General features: G+C 42.1%; 1 protein-coding gene across 2 annotated transcripts in view; it reads right to left on the bottom strand.

Moving 5' to 3' along the window:
• Positions 1-20,387, bottom strand: part of LOC124041119 (disks large homolog 5-like) — a 91,964-nt gene that overhangs the window by 51,018 nt on the left and 20,559 nt on the right. For both annotated transcript variants that reach the window (XM_046358323.1, XM_046358324.1), the window contains exons 3-8: positions 13,616-13,798; positions 12,419-12,562; positions 6,094-6,277; positions 4,941-5,200; positions 4,652-4,850; positions 4,378-4,491 (exon numbers count right to left, since the gene is read on the bottom strand). In XM_046358323.1, coding sequence (XP_046214279.1) covers positions 4,378-4,491; positions 4,652-4,850; positions 4,941-5,200; positions 6,094-6,277; positions 12,419-12,513 — 852 coding nt within the window. In that variant the 5' untranslated portion in view covers positions 12,514-12,562; positions 13,616-13,798. The remainder of the gene's footprint in view (positions 1-4,377; positions 4,492-4,651; positions 4,851-4,940; positions 5,201-6,093; positions 6,278-12,418; positions 12,563-13,615; positions 13,799-20,387) is intronic.

Genomic DNA, 20,387 nt, shown 5'->3' with positions numbered 1-20,387 from the left:
AATCTAATACGCCAATGTAAACTCAGATTTGATATAAACTTTATCAAACAAAACATGCATGTATTGTGTAACATTAAGTCCTATGAGTCATCTGATGAAGACAATCAAAGGTTAGTGATTCATTTTATCTGTGCTTTCTGTCTCTCTTTGGCTGGTAAAATTGGCTGTGTATTTTGAGTTAACCTAACAATTGTTTGGGGTGCTTTCCCCGTTAAATATTTGAAATCTGACACTGGTGGGATTAACAAGACTACCTTAAACGATATAAGATACGTTTGAGGAATTTTAAATGAGATTTCTGTTCTTTTGAATATGGCGCCCTGTACTATCACTGGTTGTTGTTATATCGCTCCCGGTAACGGGATCTCAGCCATAAGAAGTTAATAACCTGTGCGATCCCCGTACAGGGACCAACATCAGGGGAAATTTCAGAGTGACGGCTAAAAATACAACGCTGTAACATTAAACATACTTGAAAATGCAAGTGTTTTACACCCTTCAAAAGATTAGAATCTTGGTAATCAAACTACGTTTTCCAATTTAAAAATAGCTTTTACAGAACAAATCCCATGCTTTTGTTTGAGAAGAGCAATCAAGGAATACCTAGGATAGGATAAGTAATCCTTCTCACCCCCCCCCCCCTTTAAGATTTAGATGCACTATTGTAAAGTGACTGCTCTACTGGATGTCATAAGGTGAATGCACCAATTTGTAAGTCGCTCTGGATAAGAGCGTCTGCTAAATGACTTAAATGTAAATGTAAGAACAAACATTTCCCGGCATGAGTTATTATTATTATTACACATTCACATCTGAAGGTAAAATTATGACTTACATTCTGATATCTTGCTCTTATTTCTCTACATGAGTGTCCCATTGATCAAATGAAGGGCCATTTTCTTAGATTAAATCAAAACATTTTGTAAACTGTTTGTGCCATGAATTCCATCTATCAATTTTACTGTAAACAATCATTTATCTAGTCATGGTGGGTTTCAATGCATTCCTCTGGATATTTGCAACACAGCCAAAAATATTTTTTTGCGGGTAGTATTGACCGAAGTGATCTGATTTGAAGACAACAATAAATGACTTCATTGACTGACTATATTTCTGCCCAATGACCACTGATCTTCTTGAAATCTAGCTGGGTAGATAGCCAATGAGCTGAGGTAAATGCCAGTATGTAATGGTTTGTGGTTGGACCACAATTCCTTGGTTGTAATCACATGCGCAGGGAACTCCATTCTCGCCTTGACGATCAGAGGAGTTGCTGTAAGGCTATTCACGCGCAGCTGTATTTCGGAAAGTTGTAGTTAATGATTTCATGGCGAATAAATCATGTAAAGCGAAGTCAAACTCTAAAGTGAAAAAGTGAAAGATCTTTTGTTTGAGGAATCTGGGAGTGTTATGATTTAAACAAACTGAGGAGCTGTTTCTGCAAGGACAGGACATGCTTCTGGACTGGTAGGTGCTAATGCCGTTTTATGAAATATAAAAATATTATAACAATTATTTTTTTTGCAATGAAATGTGTAGTTTGTGTGCACACACACACACACACACACACACAATGGCCGGAGTTGAATGGAACACCTTAGTGACTGTTCCCTCTGCTCTATACAATCAATACATATCTGTTTATTTTATGTGATGATGAAAGGCTAATACAATACAAATATTTATGTTTTCTTTCACAGTGATGGCGACTGGGATTGATGCAGGGGTGTGGATAGGCTCATTTGAACAACCTATTTTAGGCCTTGATATTATTATGAAACATGACTACATTAAACATTTCTGAAAGAAAGGTGACATGTCTAATTTGCCAACTGCAGGGATCTACAGTTCAGAACCATCATTTGGACTATGAAAAAAATAAAATAAGTTTGGAACGTTGGATATGGAACCAGAGTGCTTGACAGGTGTTGCCCCACCTTGCACAAAACAAAGGAAGCTGTGGCACACCATGTTATCCAGCTACTCTAATGCTTCCTCCAGATACCACATTACTTGAACACGACTGAGTTGGTTTTGGATCAGCTGCTTGATGGGTTTATTAAGAGTCAGCCGTTGGAAAACGCTGAGTTTCTTATACGCAGATGTTTTAAACATTGTGGTGTGAGGAAGGCAGGCTGGGCAGTTACTACAACGGACAATGTGATAGTGACAGGGATGTTATCTGCAGGAACATCAGCACAGGTGGCGGAATTGGTGGCCTTGACAGAAGCACAAACAGGCTGAAGGAAAAACAGCTAATATCTACAGCCACAAGGTATGATTTTGGAAAAATATGGAAAAAGGAGTAATATCACTGGGAGCTCCTGTGAAGAATGGACATTCTCACCTATACTGAATACTTTCCAGTTACCTGGACAAGTTGCAATTTTGAAAATGAAAGCACATGGAAAAAATCTTTACAGACGAGTAATGGTAATGATTTGGCTGACAGAGCTGCCAAGGCGGCTGCCAAAGAACACCTCTGTCACCTAAACTGATTAGGAGATACATTGCAACAGAGATGCAAAGCAGTGCACCAAAAGATGAAGGTTGGGAATGGATGGCTGCAGGATGCAAACTCAATCAAGGTGTGTGGAAACACAACCTGACCATCCTCGGTGACACAGATCCACTCTTTGGGACACTTTGGTGTGGGCAAATGGTGGAATCCTGGTGTGCGGAAAGAGGCCGAGGCTGTTGTGGCGAATTGCAACATTTGTATGGAAAACACCACCAAAGGACGAGTGAAAGTACAGACACGACGAGCGCCTGCCCCACCAAGACCCTTCAGACATCTACAGCTTGGATTATATCACGCTGCCCAACTGTATAGGAAACAAAGGGCGGCAGGGTAGCCTAGTGGTTAGAGCATTGGACTAGTAACCGGAAGGTTGCGAAGCCTTCCCTACTAAGAAAGGAACTGCACAACAAATTTTGATTTGAGAAATCATAAAGACAATTAAAAGAGTGGTGAATAACTCCCGAGGGGGGACATGATGTCATGCCAGGACAGTGGGTGATGGTAAAAAGATAAGACATCAGGGCCAAAATGGGAAGGTCTTTATCAAGTTTTGCTCATAATGAGGTCTTCAGTTAAAGTCCAGGGAAAATGGATACATGTCCATTTTGATGACAAAGCGGAGCCTGGAGAATAAAGAACTGATTGATTAGCAATCGGGGGCCAATCTCTGAAGAAGCCTAGTAAGATTATCAGAACCTGATAAGATTCTATGCTGTATACCACAGTCATCATATTAGGGATATCTAGGTGAAATGTCCAACTTCTTCCTGAAAATCACGACATGCTTACTTAGGGAAATCTATATGAAACATCAATTTCTCTTGAAACCAGGACATGTTACTTTCACATTTGTTTCCTTTGTTACAGGTTATGAGAATCTACAGTCTGAAGCAATATCCCTTGATCCAGGACTGTACTTGAAATGATACAAGATCACCTGTGAAGTGCTCATTATAGAGAAGAATTCCTCACTACGGGCAGACTGCCAGAACATAAGTTCTAATATCAGTGTGGAAGAGCAGGTCACTTAAAGGACTTGGTGAATAATTACCTTGTCTACAAGACAATAGTATTAAATTGTTCTATTGGCAATTCTTTATTTTGTGTTTCCTCCTAGTACCGGATGTAGTAGGAATCATAAGGGACATCATTACACCTGTTAATACTTATTTTCTATAACTTTGTTTGAAATCTTATTGTAACAGCAAGTACAATATGGCCTTTGTGTTTTATAGAAATGCAAGGTGTAATGTGAATTATTTTGTTACTGCTAATGTTTTTGATACGGTCTATTTGTTAATGTGTTTTGTTTTCATGGTCTAGGGGGAGTAAAAATATGTTGAAGATAAATACACAATGCAGAGGACGAGAGGACTAGAATCAACAATCAATGGAAAGTGTTTTTTTCTGTAGTTACGTGGGGCACGTTCTTATTGGTACAACCTGAAAAAGGATACTCGTTATTTGACCATTGGCCCAGTTTATTGCAAGGAATTGTAATAGGTACAGGTTAGGGCTGAATTACAAAGTAGATCCTGTCCCTTTGTTTTGTAGAGAATCACTGAGGCCAGGGGAGCATGTACACATCTACCTCCGCATGATTTCTCCTGTTTGAATAAGTATAAACCTCTTTTCCTCCATCTGATTTGCTTTGGGGTCTGTTATTGAAGAATAACTTCTAGCACCACCTTTTGCCTTGACAGCTTTGCACACTCTTCCCATTCTCTCAACCAGCTTCATGAGGTAGTCACCTGGAATGCATTTCAATTAACAGGTGTGCCTGTGGAATTTATTTCCTTAATGCGTTAATGATTTGTTTGGTGTACTGATTGATTCCATTCTAAATTGATCTGAACCTGTCTGAGAGCCTCCGTCTCCTCGCTGGCCACCATCCTTTCAGAAGAGGTGTTTTTGAGGCGGGCCTCTGCAGCCTCCAGCGCCATCTGCAGCTTTTCCATCTCCTTGATCACCTGTACCACAGAATTTAATAAACCACTTCATATTTTAGTATTACAATTTTATTCCTGGACAAAAGAAGCATACTCAATGGTGATTATACATTGAAAGTAATTGCTTAGTCCAGGACTAGGAAGAAACTGGGCTTTGAAGTCAAATGTATTTCTCTCTGACCTGGTCCCTCTCACTCATGATGAGCCTGTACTCGTTGAACACAGAGTCTCTCTCCTCCTTGAACTTCTCACAGTCCTTTACTGCCTTCAGCTGGAAGTTCTTACAGCGCATCACCTCCGACTGCAGCCGCTCCATCTCCCGCTGCAGCACCTTGTTCTGGGCTGAAGACTTCTCCAGCTCCTGTTGTACAGAGTCAAACCTGGGGAGAGAAGGAGAGGTGTGTAGTGCTGTATAGGTGTTTGTATGTAGTGTATAAACTATTCTCGTGGATTGTGCAGTGTGTGTTTACCTCCTCATGGACGTAGAGCAATGTTGTTGGTAGTGTATGGCCTTGTCTCGTTGTTTCAGCAACGTGTCCATCTGTTTCTGTAGTCGTCGGTTCTCTTCCTCCGCCTGCTCCAGCCTGCTCAGGTCCGTGTTGTGATTGGCAACTTTCTCACCGTAGCGTTTGCTCAGCGAATCATATTCCTTCCTCACCCCCTCCAGCTTGTCCATGGCTGTGTCGTACAGTTTGTTGAGAACCTCTGAGGAACCGTTCTCTCTCATCACCTGGAGGAAAGACAGTCATCCAGCTGATGATTTTAGAACTATACCTACATTTCATGTTCACAGTTCCCGTCTCTGTGTGAAACTATGAATTTAACAGATTTAAAATATACAGTTGACACATTACATTTTTTTTATAGATGCATTCCTTCAGATTGATAGTGGGTGGCAATGTTATTGTTCTAAAGCACCAAGCCACAAGGAAACATTAACAAGCCACAAGGAAACGTTAACAAGCCAGAATGAGCATGGATTCATTTTTACACCAGTTAATCAGAGGGCGACAGCGAGGAGATGCAGAATGGATTATTCAAGACCATTAGGCTGTGTTTATACAGGCAGCCCAATTCTGATATTTTGCCCGATCTAAGGATCTAATAATAATTAGAAAAATTGGACTGCCTGTGTAAACGCAGTCTTAGATAGTATGGTGTAACTAACTAGGTTTCATTTTGCCGGCCTGTAAAATTACCTCTTCATCATTAAAATGCAATAACCTCCAGGATTGCTGAACTCTGTGGTAATTAGTGTGGGAGCAGGTGAGACCCCAGGGCAGTACTGATCCAGACTACATCACAGCATGTATAGGTATGTCTGTAGCCTTACAGGAGATGGAGACCTATATGCTGCTTAGTTCAAACACCTCCCCTGACCTTACAAAACTCTGAACGATGACTAGGTACCAGGGGGTATGTGTCTACACACCATTTACATGATCCATTGACATTGTCCTCAAACACTGCCCTTTACCAGAAGGGCTCCGTATGCATCTCCAAGCAGTGTGTCTCCTGTCCACCGCAGTAGTCTACTCCCGGGATGTGTGGATGTGTGAAAGCCCGGCAGCCAAGTATAGGTCACAGCAACCTTGTGTGGTTGTGTGTGGATGTGTATGGTACCTCTTGCTGCTGCAGCCTCATGTCAGCCACCTCCTTCTGGCCATCACTGTGCATCCTGCGGAGCTCCTCACAGCTCTGCTTCAGGTGGTTGTGTTCCCTGACCAGCTGAGCGTGGTCTCTCCTCAACACCTCCAGCTCCTCCTTCAGTTGAGACTGGTCTCCTAACACACGGCTGTGGAGCATACTGGAGACCGAGAGGGGGAGGTCAAAACTGGGGGAGGGGAAGACACTGATGGCACATTCCTTAACACGGTCCGAATAGAATAGAGATTCTCCATGATCACATGGTAGTCAGACTAACACCAAACTGTCCTCCTGACTACAGAGTTTGGCCAGGCTGCTTGGTGTTGTAGGCACGATGGAGTCGATAATAAAAGGCAGCTCTACTGTTTTAAAGTTTGGTTCTCCTCAGTCTCACAAAAATCCCTCATGGACAACCGCACACAGAGCTCCCGAGCACCGCCCCTTTCCCATAACACTGTTGGATTTTCAAATCTAAACAATGTGAAGTCTCAATCCCCCAGGAAATAAAAAAAACATTGAAGAGAACCAATCAAAGCTCAGCCCATTATTGTGCCAATACTGCTACAAAGCTGATACCTGCTGGACTGTTCATTTATCACAGTACTCCACTTTGTTAACCTTTTGTTTATCTGTCAGCCCTAGCCCGAACACAGGCCCTGTGTGTAGTTAACCAACCCTCGCTGTCCATTCATCGCCATTTTACCTGTTGTTGACTTAGCTAGTTCTCCCAATCAACACCTGTGATTGCTTTATGTCTCACTCAAATGTCAATATGCCTTGTATACTGTGGTTTAGGATAATTATCATTGCTTTAGTTTACTGCGGAGCCCCTAGTCCCACTCAACATGCCTTAGATACCTCCTTTGTCCCACCTCCCACACATGTGGTTTTCTCACCCAGTATAACCAGCATGTCCAGAGATGCAACCTCTCTTATCACTCAGTGCCTGGGCTTACCTCCACTGTACCTGCACCCCACCATACCCATCTGCACATTATGCCCTGAATCTATTCTAACACACCCCGAAATCTGCTTCTTTTATTCTCTGTCCACAACGCACCAGACGACCAGTTTTGCAAGCCTTTAGCCATACCATCATCCTACTCTGTTCCTAGGGTGATGTGCAGGCTAACCTAGGCCATGTGTGTCCCTAGGCACTCAATTGTTGACTTCTGTAATCGAAAAAGCATTGGTTTCATGCATGTTAACATCAGAAGCCTCCTCCAGTTTGTTTTTCTCACTGCTTTAGCACACTACGCCAACCCCGATGCCCTTGCCATATCTGAATCCTGGCTTAGGAAGGCCACCAAAAATTCATGATTTCCATACCCAACTACAACATTTTCCGTCAAGATAGAACTGCCAAAGGGGGCGGAGTTGCAATCTACTGCAGAGATAGCTTGCAACATTCTGTCATACTTTCCAGGTCTACACCAAGACTCAACAGCCATAGTTTCTCAAATGACTGTCTCACCAACTACTTTGCAGACAGAGTTAAGTGTGTAAAATCAGAGGGCCTGTTGTCCGGACCTCTGGCAGTCTCTGGGGGTACCACAGGGTTCAATTATCGGGCCGACTGTTTTCTCTGTATATATCAATGATGTTGCTCTTGCTGCAGGTAATTCCCTGATCCACCTCTACGCAGACGACACCATTCTGAATACATCTGGCCCTTCTTTGAACACTGTTAACTAAACTCCAAACGAGCTTCAATGCCATAAAACACTCCTTCCGTGCCCTCCAAATGCTCTTAAACGCTAGTAAAACCAAATGCATGCTTTTCAGCTGCCCGCACCCACCCACCCGACTAGCATCACTGGACGGTTCTGACCTAGAATACGTGGACAACTACAAATACCTAGGTGTCTGGCTAGACTGTAAAATCTCATTCCCGACTCATATCAAACATCTCCAATCCGAAAATCAAATCTAGAATCTGCTTTCTATGTCGCAACAAAGCCTCCTTCACTCACGCTGCCAAACACCCTAGTAAAACTGACTATCCTACCGATCCTCGACTTCGGCGATGTCATCTACAAAATAGCTTCCAATAGACTGCATCCAATTTGCTGAGTATACTATCACAGTGCCTGCCGTTTTGTTTCTAAAGCACCTTATACCACCCACCACTGCGACCTGTATGCTCTAGTTGGCTGGCCCCCGCTACATATTCGTCACCAGACCGCTCCAGGTCATCTATAATTCTATGCTAGGTAAAGCGCTGCCTTATCTCAGCTCACTGGTCACGATAACAACACCCACCTGTAGCACGTGCTCCAGCAGGTATATCTCACTGGTCATCCCCAAAGCAACACCTCCTTTGGCCACCTTTCCTTCCAGTTCTGTGCCGCCAGTGACTGGAACGAATTGTAAAAATCGCTGAAGCTGGAGACTTACATTTCCCTCACTAACTTTAAACATCAGCTATCTGAGCAGCTAAACGATCGCTGCAGCTGTACATAGTCCATCAGTAAATAGCCCACCCAATCTTACTACCTCATCCCCAAATAGTTTTTATTTACTTTGCTGCTCTTTTGCACACCCGTATCACTACTTACACACCATCATCTGCTCATCTTTCACTCCAGTGTTAATCTGCTAAATTTGTAATTATTCTCTCCTATGGCCTATTTATTGCCATACCTCCTCATGCTATTTGCACACACTGTATATAAACTTACTTTTTTTCTATTGTGTTGACTGTACGCTTGTTTATTCCATGTAACTCTGTTGTTGTTTCTGTCGCACTGCTTTGCTTCATCTTGGCCAGGTCGCAGTTGTAAATGAGAACTTGTTCTCAACTGGCCTACCTGGTTAAATACAGGTGAGATAAAAATAAATAAAAACAGATGCCTGTCCTGGACCCACTTCCCAAAACCATTTTTTATTAACGGTGGACTTAATCGCTCATAAGGTAACGCCTGCCTCAGAGCACTCTTACAACAGCTCAGTGTGTCGTTAGATCACTGTCACTTTACACACAGAAGATCTCAGCTAGACAAAGAATGAAGATGTCTCTGTGACCGCCAAAAACTTCATAGTTGAATATAAATAGACTAAAACGTTTACAATGTTATAAACAAGCGAAGCAAGCAATGAAAACTGAGAACAAAATTATATAATAGTTTGATTATTAGGCTAAAGATTGACATCACTTTCATATGTGCAATCGATAGACCTACGTAGTACAAAGCAATTAGTTACTATGCCGGCACAGTAATCTATCTATAAGCTAATGTATTTCCCTGTAGCCTAACCAATAACCTAAAGGTCAACATATTAGGTCTATGGCAACGTTGCTTCACCATGCTTCATTCATTCATTATTTAAATTGTAGAATATCTATAAGTCTACTTGAAGCTCAATTTCTGCCACCCATACTTGACTTTGGCTTTATTCATTCATTCTTGCTCACCTCACACACACACCTTAAAATTATAGTTCAGGATTTTGGCAATGAAGCCCTGTCTCTACTTCCCCAGAGTCAAATGAACTCATGGATAGCATTTTTATGTCTCTGTGTCCAGTATGAAGAAGCTAGAGGTAAACTCAACAAAAAAAGAAACGTCCCTTTTCAGGACCCTGTCTTTCAAAGATAATTTGTAAAAATCCAAATAACTTCACAGATCTTCATTGTAAAGGGTTTAAACACCATTTACCCATGCTTGTGCAATGAACCATAACCAATTAATGAACATGCACCTGTGGAACGGTCGTTGAGACAATAACAGCTTACAGATGGTAGGCAATTAAGGTCACAGTTATAAAAACCTAGGACACTAAAGAGGCCTATCTACTGACTCAAGAGAAAGAAGCCCAGGGTCCATGCTCATCTGCATGAACGCGCCTTGGGCATGCTGGCATGAGGACTGCAGATGTGGCCAGGGCAATAAATTGCAATGTTCATACTGTGAGACGCCTAAGACAGTGCCACAGGGAGACCGGACAGACAGCTGATCGTCCTTGCACTGGCAGACCACGTGTAATAAAACATGCACAGGATCGGTACATCCAAACATCACACCTGCGGGACAGGTAGAGGATGGCAACAACTGCCCGAGTTACACCAGGAATGGAAAAAAAGTGCTCTTCACTGACGAGTCGCGGTTTTGTCTCACCAGGGTTGAATGTCGGATTTGCGTTAATTGTCGAAGGAATGAGCATTACACCGAGGCATGTACTCTGGAGAGGGATCGTGAGAGAGGTTCCGTCATGGTCTGGGGAGGTGTGTCACAGCATCATCGGACTGAGCTTGTTGTCATTGCAGGCAATCTCAATACTGTGCATGGGAAGACATCCTCCCTCATGTGATACCCTTCCTACAGGCTCATCCTGACACGACCCTCCATCATGACAATGCCACCAGCCATACTGCTCGTTCTGTGTGTGATTTCCTGCAAGACAGGAATGTCAGTGTTCTGCCATGGCCAGCGAAGAGCCCGGATCTCAATTCCATTGAGCACATCTGGAACCTGTTGGATCAGAGGGTGAGGGCTAGGGCCATTCCCCCAAAAATGTCCGGGAACTTGCAGGTGCCTTGGTGGAAAATCTGGTACAGTCCATGAGGTGGAGATGCACTGCAGTACTTAATGCAGCTGGTGGCCACACCAGATACTGACTGTTACTTTTTAACCCCCCCCTCCTTTGTTTTGGCATACTGGACAAAGCGACATACAAATGGTATCCACAAACTATCCCTTTAATTGCATGCACGCAGACACCTTCCATGCCTGGATTTACTGTCATGGATTACCACATATAGGCTACCTATGGCAGCAGGCAGCCTAGCGGTTAGAGCGTTGGGCCAGTAACCGAAAGGTTGCTAGATGGAATACCCGAGCTGACAAGGTAAAAATCTGTCGTTCTGCCCCTGAACAGGCAGTTGTTCCTAGGCCGTCATTGTAAATAAGAATTTGTTCTTAACTGACTTGCCTTGTTAAATAAATAAATAAATAAAAATGTTTTACCCTGGTAAGTGATTAAAAGCATGACAGGTACACATACTGTCAGTTGACTAACGCATTTGGTAGGCCTATAGAACATAACTTGATAGCAATCCATTATCAATTGACTATGAATGATAGACCTGCCAACATGGATGCATTATGCGTAACAACTACGCAATTCTCTGTCCATGTACGAAGGTATGAGATCAGAGTTAAAAGTATGCAGAAATGAATAGGGCTGGATTTATTTTATTTAATATTTTACATTTAAATAAAAAAATCCATCCACTGAGTAAATCTAACATCCTGATTCTCGAGCTGCAACACACAGACATGTACATCGTGTGTCAACGGACATGGAGATAAATACATCATTATTCAACGGAGCTGCCCGGTGTCTGCCCCTCCTGTTTGCTGTGATTCTGAGTTTGCCGACTGTCTGCTGTAGGTAAACACATGGACAAATCCCTTATCAACTACATGTGTTGTGGAAAGGTAAACACTAATTGTTTCAAGTTAACCTTTGTGAACATAAGATGGACATTCAGTGGGTTTTAAAGTGCCAGCAGTTCACTCGCATTTGCTAGTGAAAGACATTTAAATGCAAATACGAAAAATAACTGGTCGCATGTGCGCGAGTGTCATGGACATTTAATTCTGCATCCATTAGGTGTATTTTCCACGTAACATTACAAGGATCACGCAACCTGATAGAATAACTGTAATTACTAACTGTGATCCACGTCACAAAAAGCATTACAGAAGTATAATAAAACAAAAAGTAATATAAACATCTTGGCATGAAATGGAGTGGGGAGTTTAGGAGACTGCGTGATGAAGAATGAATGGGTGTCTGGTATTAGCAGGGGCAATGCTTCTATAGACTCACAAACTGCGTGCGCACGAGCGTGGGGGGGGGTAAATACCCATTCTGAGCTGTGCTACAAGCACGAGTTGAATCTCCAATTTGCCGCGCGCGTCTGGTACTCTAAAAAGTTGAACAGGGTTGGCAGATCTACAACTCCTTAAATCAGATAATCCCCATTACATTTCAATAAAAACACACCATTAGCACATCAATGTTCTTTCAATTAGTGTAATTGCAGCACCAGGCACTTCCCCAGCCTAAGTGAGTAAAACCATGATGCCATACAACCTCTCATTATTCCCATCTAATTACAGTCTATTCAGAAACAGTAGAGGAACAGAGGATTCCTGATATTAGGCTGGGAAGTGTCTTCTAGGACCACTAAAGGTCCACCTCTACCCAGACATGACACGTCTTTCTTTCAACAACCCAGTCAGTCAGTCGACCAACCCACCCACCCAATCAGTGATGTGATGGTGGTACTCACTGGTAGAAGTCAGCCTCCTTGACAGCCTCCTCACATCTCTTCAGAGTCTTGGTGTGTTGGTTCTGTAGAGTCTGGAGATCTGCCATGGCCCCCATACACTGGTTTTTCAGACGCTCGTAATCATGGCTGGCTTTGGAATTTGGCCTTTGGGGAGACGAGACAATAAGATGCTACACTATATAAGAACTACCAACTGAGACCTGGTCTACAAGGGCAGCCCAATGTCAGTTTAGATATAAGAGTTAGATAGAACCAAGGCATGCAGTTGCTTTGCATCAAAATGCAGAGGGACCCAAAGGAAAATGCATCCATGAGTCAAGCCAGAGCTGCAGAGCTCAGCAAATTGTATGACGGGTTCCTAATTTGCACGCAGACTGGAATTTGATTGTCTTGGTACATTTGGTTAAATGCAAAGTACCTCTAATTAAAATGGTAAAATGTCATAACTGAGTCATGTCAAACTATACCTCTCTCTCCTACACTTCAAATCCACTAGGCATCCCTCCCGGTTCTGAATTGCGTTTTAAACAACCTGGTACCCGGAACTCACGAGGGCTTTCATAAACTGAACAGGATGGTTGCCTAACAATTTATGTCAACAGTACCGATCGTAAAGCCAGATGACAGGGAGGGCAAGAGACTTGATAGGACCTTAAATAAACTCAGTCAGAGGCAGGGCTACTTTGCAACTTTCAGACTACTCTTCATAGATGTGTCAGCAGTTTGTTGACTAAAATCATTGGATTGTAGCCCTTTTCCCTGAGAGCACGTCTGCCTATGAGAGATTAACTCACTATTGTGCATCCCTCTAGAGAATGCTTCATAAAAATGTTTGTAAACATGACCAATCATAAACCTACAGGTCAATATCCTGAAAGTAATGACCGACAGAGAGAAATTAACAAAATGTTAGTGTCCATTGTAGCAGACCACGTCTGATGTAGTTCAGGTGCTTAGGGACAGCACAACAATGGCTGATTTCCTTGAATTTTATGAATAGCTAGACGGTATTCTGTCTAAATCTTGCATTTTGACCACTTGTTGCATAGAGACATTCAGTAAAGATGATCTACTCTACTTATATATAGATGTTGTATTTGACCAATTGTTGGATTAATACATTGATTTACAGAATAAAGACTATCCACTCTGCTCTTCCGTCTCCTCAGTCATGTGGTGGGTGGAGGATGTCTGTACCTGCAGTCGTCGAAGGTGGTGCCGGGTGATGCCAGGGCCAGGCGTTTGCGGAGCTCGTCCCTCTCACGGGTCACCTGGCGCAGCTGGAACAGGATGGTGTCCAGGTTGTCACCAGCTGGCCGGTTGTCGTTGAGGGCTGGGGCGGAGACGAGGCTGAGCCGTTACCGGTACCGGGGGGTGAACCTGCAACAGTGAGTATGTCACCACGGGCAAGAGCAGCTCACCGCCACCGGAATTCATGGGACAGGAAGGGGAGGGGTTGGGAGAAGATTAAATGGACGCTTGCATCATAATAACAACCAAACACAGAAATACCTAATGTTATTAAAAAAAAACATTTTATAAGCGCAGTCCATTTTTTTTTTTTTTTTTTTACCTTTACTTAACCAGGCAAGTCAGTTAAGAACATATTCTTATTTTCAATGACGGCCTGGGAACAGTGGGTTAACTGCCTGTTCAGGGGCAGAAGGACAGATTTGTACCTTGTCAGCTCGGGGGTTTGAACTCGCAACCTTCCGGTTACTAGTCCAACGCTCTAACCACTAGGCTACGCTTCATATTGGAAGAACACTAGAGTTCAGCGAGAATTGATTGGATAACCTCTAACTTGAAGTGATACTTGATCTGATTCTTCTCCTGTGTCTCATTCTGGGTAGAATAGGGTTATACCACAGGCCATAGGTCTACCACATCTGACTTGAGTTAAACAGGTTATTTACATAAACAAGAATTAGACTTGCAAGTTGACATTGATGTATTATTCAGGTGAAGGCTGAGATAAGGCACATAAATCCCAAGTTAGGATTTCAGCTAACAAACAGGAAAGAGTAACCTCACTTGAACCTCATGCAACTTTGTCAACTTCTACTAGACTGGCCTAATACTTTATTAATGTTGGATATGAGTGCAATGTTCCTCAAAAAAACTCAGTTATCACCACCAGCAGACTGGGACAGAAAATTATGATTAAATGCAACACAGCAAGTCTGGACTATGACAAAAACAAACAAACCTAAAGTGGTTGAGGCCTTGTCCTTGACATTCTCAACCAATTCACTATCAAAGAACTGCTTTAGCACAGCATATTCTGATATGAAATTCCTCTAATATTTTCCATGAAAATATCCAAATTTTCCAAGAATAGCCTCAGATCCACAAGGCAACAATGCTGGTAATCTCAGACAGCAGCATACTAGAGATAATATTTATATCTGATAAAACATATTTCCAGTACTTTTTGTCTGGCTGGCTTATGCAGAGTCTCTGGGGCACTTTTATCGCGTTGCATTAAGCAACAGATTTGTGTAGTCGTACAAAAAGACAATTTAAAAAGGTAAATTGAGGAAGTAGAAAATAAAAGATTAATAGTCTACATTGAAATGAATAATTTCCCCTTTTCCCTTAGCTACGATTATGACGTTTGTTCTGGAGGTTGACCGATTATGATTTTTCAATGCCGATACCGATTATTGGAGGACCAAAAAAAACAATGCCGATTAATTGGATGATTTTTACAATGTATTTGTAATAATGACAATTACAACAATACTGAATAAACACTTATTTATCTTAATATAATACATCAATAAAATCAATTTAGCCTCAAATAAATAATGAAATGTGTTCAATTTGGTTTAAATAATGCAAAAACAAAGTGTTGGAGAAGGAGGTAAAAGGGCAATATGTGCCATGTAAAAAAGCTAACGTTTAAGTTCCTTGCTCAGAACATGAGAACATATGAAAGCTGGTGGTTCCTTTTAACACGAGTCTTCAATATTCCCAGGTAAGAAATTTTAGGTTGTAGTTATTATAGGACTCTCGCTCTCTCTATACCATTTGTATTTCACATACCTTTGACAATTGTATGTTCTTATAGCCACTTTAGTATCGCCAGTGTAACAGTATAGCTTCCGTCCCCCTCCTCGCCCCTATCTGGGCTCGAACCAGGAACACATCAACAACAGCCACCCTCGAAGCATCGTTACCCATCGTTCCACAAAAGCCGCGGCCCTTGCAGAGCAAGGGGAACAACTACTCCAAGTCTCAGAGTGAGTGACCAATTGAAAACGCTATTAGCGCGCACCCCGCTAACTAGCTAGCCAGTTCACATCGGTTACACCAGCCTAATCTCGGGAGTTGATAGGCATGAAGTCGTAAAAGGCTCAATGCTTGAAGCATTTTGAAGAGCTGCTGGCAAAATGCACGAAAGTGCTGTTTGAATGAATGCGTACAAGCCTGCTGCTGCCTACCACCGCTCAGTCAGACTGCTCTATCAAATACCAAATCATAGACTTAATTACAACACAATAACACACAGAAATACGAGCCTTAGGTCATTAATATGGTTGAATGCGGAAACTATCATTTCAAAAACAAGGCGTTTATTCTTGCAGTGAAATACGGAACCGTTACGTATTTTATCAAGCGGGTGGCATCCAGAAGTTTAAATATTCCTGTTACATTGCACAACCTTCAATGTTATGTCATAATTACGTAAAATTCTGGTAAATCAGTTCGCAACGAGCCAGGCGGCCCAAACTGTTGCATATACCCTGACTCTGCGTGCAATGAACGCAAGAGAAGTGACAATTTCACCTGGTTAATATTGCCTGCTAACCTGGATTTCTTTTAGCTAAATATGCAGGTTTAAAAATATATACTTGTGTGTATTGATTTTAAGAAAGGCATTGATGTTTATGGTTAGGTACAGTCGTGCAATGATTGTGCTTTTTTCGCAAATTTGCTTTTGTTAAATCATCCCCCGGTTGGCGAAGTTGGCTGTCTTTTTTAGGAAGAAATAGTCTTCACACAGTTCGCAACGAGCTAGGCGGCCCAAACTGCTGCATATACCCTGACTCTGTTGCAAGAGAAGTGACACAATTTCCCTAGTTAAAATAAATTCATGTTAGCAGGCAATATTAACTAAATATGCAGGTTTAAAAATATATACTTGTGTATTGATTTTAAGAAAGGCATTGATGTTTATGGTTAGGTACACGTTGGAGCAACGACAGCCCTTTTTCGCGAATGCCCACCGCATCGATTATATGCAACGCAGGACACGCTAGAAAAACGAGTAATATCATCAACCATGTGTAGTTAACTAGTGATTATGATTGATTGAATGATTGTTTTTCATAAGATAAGTTTAATGATAGCAAGCAACTTACCTTGGCTTCTTACTGCATTTGCGTAACAGGCAGGCTCCTCGTGGAGTGCAATGTAATACGGCCAAATCGGTGTCCAAAAATACCGATTTCAGATTATTTTGAAAACTCGAAATCGGCCCTAGTTAATCGGGCATTCCGAGTAATCGGTCAACCTCTAATTTGTTCCATCCTTTTATTGACCTACAGATCAAGAAAAAAAGCATGTTTTTTCTACTAAGCTGCTGTAGGCAAATAGTCTATCCTAATACTTTCAAATATCCCTTTACCTTTTCTTTGCATCTCTTCCTTGTGAACACCTATAGGTGAAACACCTGGATCATCTAAACATGACTACGGTGTGATACAGGACGTGTTTAGTTAGCCTACCAAGGGCTGTTACGATGACTGTATTACCGCCAAACCGGCGGTCACAAGTTATGGTCATGTGGAATTTGACCACAGTCGTTTAGTCACGGTAACTAGGCTTCTCCAAGCTCAGATGCTGGTCATTAGTAGCCTACTAAATGTGGTAACTGGCACTCTATTGTCCCTCTAATCAATGCAAATATAATTGAAAATCTAAATCAAACAGTTCATGAGAACCATGAGCTCATGTTGCGCAACATTTTAATAGGTTATGCAATTGCGTGAGAAAACAGTGATTTCCTCCATTAAAAAGAGGATCCAACAGCTTTCTATAGGCTATGCCTACTATATTTATTTCTCAACTTTCCTAATATTAAGCACATTGTTTACGTTTACAGCAGGAGTATAGTCTACATGACTGGCATGACAATAAACCACACGGGGAAAAGCGTCCTCCATTCACTATTTAAGTGCAAAGATGAAGTGTATTGTTTCCCGCTGCCCCCGTTTCCATACAGGTGCATGATAATGGTCCATTCTAATTCAAAACTAATCTCACATATATTATTTAGTATATGTACAGACACGATTAAATCAGGAATAGTCTGATGGGTGACAATATTAGACTATCACTTGTGAGCGCTGTATTGTCACTTGTGAATGATGCCCAGAATGTGCAGTAAGACAAGACAGTCGGTGTAGAGCCTAACTGGCATACACAGTCGGCGCGTGAGTTTCAACTTTGGGGAAGATCATTTTTACCATAAAAATGCACCTTTATTATAAAGGATTACATTAATAAATCACATTTGCGGTCACTTTTGAGAAAACATCATTTTGGAACATTCGCGCTTACAGCCTACTGCCGTGAGCACATTGCTGCACTTATAATGTGAAGAAAGAGCCTAATAGTTCATCAACATTTTAAGCTAAACGTTCTGATCTGTTGCATCAGCCTCATTGCTTTTGAAATGTTTGATGCGAGTGGTTGTATTAATTTTGGATCTATCGCATCTCACAACTGTCCCAAAGCATGTTTGGAATATTTATTTATTGCACAGGAGGACAAGTTAACCAATAGAATGTCAACTTTTGCACTATGGGGCATAGTAGAATGACATAGGCTAGTACTTTTGCTGTTTGTTAGGCTTACTCACCTTGTTGGTTGATGAAAATTAGGCTAAATATGGACAGTTCTGCTAAACATCTTCAATATGCGCCTCAGAATTTGATGAGGGAAGTGCAGTTGCGTCCCCAATGTGTCGGTCTTCACTTGTAGTCTACTTCTAGCTGAGATGCCTGTGAGAAGGAACCAATCACGTGACAGGCATTGGCTAATAAGAATTGAGATATCTGAGAGAGCCATGTGAGTGAGGTGCTTCGGAGCACGGCAGCTCAGAGAAGGGAATTATAATATTCAGCCCAAAAGCAAAATGGCCACTGGCTGCAAAAAGCATGTTTTAAAAAAATAGGCATTACGGCCACACAAGGGGAACGCCGCCGTGAAATTTGAGGCATGTTGAGAATAGTATCAAGTGCTTTTCAAATTGTGAATGAGAGACTGATGAAGTGTGTACAGCCTGCACTGCCTTCCATGCTACTTTTTTCAAATCCTCATTAGAGTCGCATCATGCAGTCTTAGAATGCATTAAAAATCCAAACATATAGCCCAACGTTGCACAAATAACCTTAAATTGCGCATATAGGAGGACATGTTTCTTTGTTAACCGCTCAACACAGAATAGCTACATGTCCGCACTCCCTCGGAAACCATTTGTAGAAAATATCCTTTTTATTTTATTCGGCTATGTTCAATTGTATTCTTCATACTATAAAATAATGCCACGGAATACTAAGCAAACCTTGTCTGCTAAATGAACTAGTGTAGCCCACAGCCATATGGAGTAGCCAGAACAGGACAACTCAAGAGTATGATATTTTGTTCTTCTGAAATAGACCACAATTTCTTTAGATCACGTTTCTTTCGACCGGTCTAAAATAAATAAATAATTTATTGTGATGGTGTAGGCTATATTAAATGGATTTATTGTAGATGTTTCAAAAAGGTCTGTATCAGTGGCTTCTAGACTATGTGTGGAAGCAAGGAGATTCAAAACATGTTTTGTCAATTACCATGAGACTGGCAGTTATTTGCTTGACAATCACCGGCTGACAAAATGTCATAACCGCCGCAGCACTAACACGGAACCCAAACCGGCTGCGCGCGTGCGCTATCGTGCATACATTTATTTTGTCCCCCTACACCAAACGTGATCACGACAAAAGTTAAAATATCAAATCAAACTCTGAACAACTGAAATTAATATGGGGACAGGTCGAAAAGCTTTGAACATGTATGGCAATTTAGCTTGTTAGCTTGCACTTGTTAGCTAATTTGTCCTATTTAGCCATCTTGCAGTTGTTAGCTAATTTGTCCTGGGATATAAACATTGAGTTGTTATTTTATCTGAAATGCACAAGGTCCTCTACTCTGACAATTAATCCACACATAAAACGGCCAACCGAATCGTTTCTAGTCATCTCTCCTCCTTCCAGGCTTTTTCATCTTTGAACTTATATGGTGATCACATCTAAACCTTCATAGTATTACCACGACGACTGACAAAACAGTTAATCTTTCAATCACCCACGTGGGTATAAGCAATGAGGAGATGGCACGTGGGTACCTGCTTCTATAAACCAATGACAAGATGGGAGAGGCAGGACTTTCAGCGCAATCTGCGTCAGAAATAGAAATGAGTTCTATTTTAGCCCTTGGCATCGCAAACGCTCGTTGGCGCGCGCGAGCAGTGTGGGTGCAATATTTGAATAACATGGATTTCTACATTTATTTTGCGCCACTCACGCATGCAATGTGTCTGGTCAGCATGTAAGCCTACACCACGCCTTTCATAGAAGACCCCTCTACGTCCCTTCACCCTCTCTCTTTTAGTTTACACCTCCTTCCCACTCATCCCAGAACAGAAGCAGGCCTGTCAGGGAGGCCGACAGACAGAGACAGGCCCATCTCTCTCTACCTCTACCTCCCTCCCTCACTTTCCAGAACAGAAACAGAAGGAGGAGCGGGCCAGACCAAGAGACAGATGGACCGGCAGGCAGAGCCACGCAGGCAGGAACTCTGAGGATTATGTGCCATCCTTGGCATCAGGTTGGGCCTTTAAGGGTTTACGTAACACCCAGTGATGCTGAGTCATTTGGACCCCTGTCAAGCTCTGGCACTAAGTGAGTGTTAAGAA

This window comes from Oncorhynchus gorbuscha, linkage group LG08 (assembly GCF_021184085.1).
Source record: "Oncorhynchus gorbuscha isolate QuinsamMale2020 ecotype Even-year linkage group LG08, OgorEven_v1.0, whole genome shotgun sequence".
In the NCBI taxonomy this organism is placed as follows: Eukaryota; Metazoa; Chordata; class Actinopteri; order Salmoniformes; family Salmonidae; genus Oncorhynchus; species Oncorhynchus gorbuscha.
Note: the sequence above shows the minus strand (reverse complement) of the source record. Positions and strands in the feature narration are given on the sequence as shown.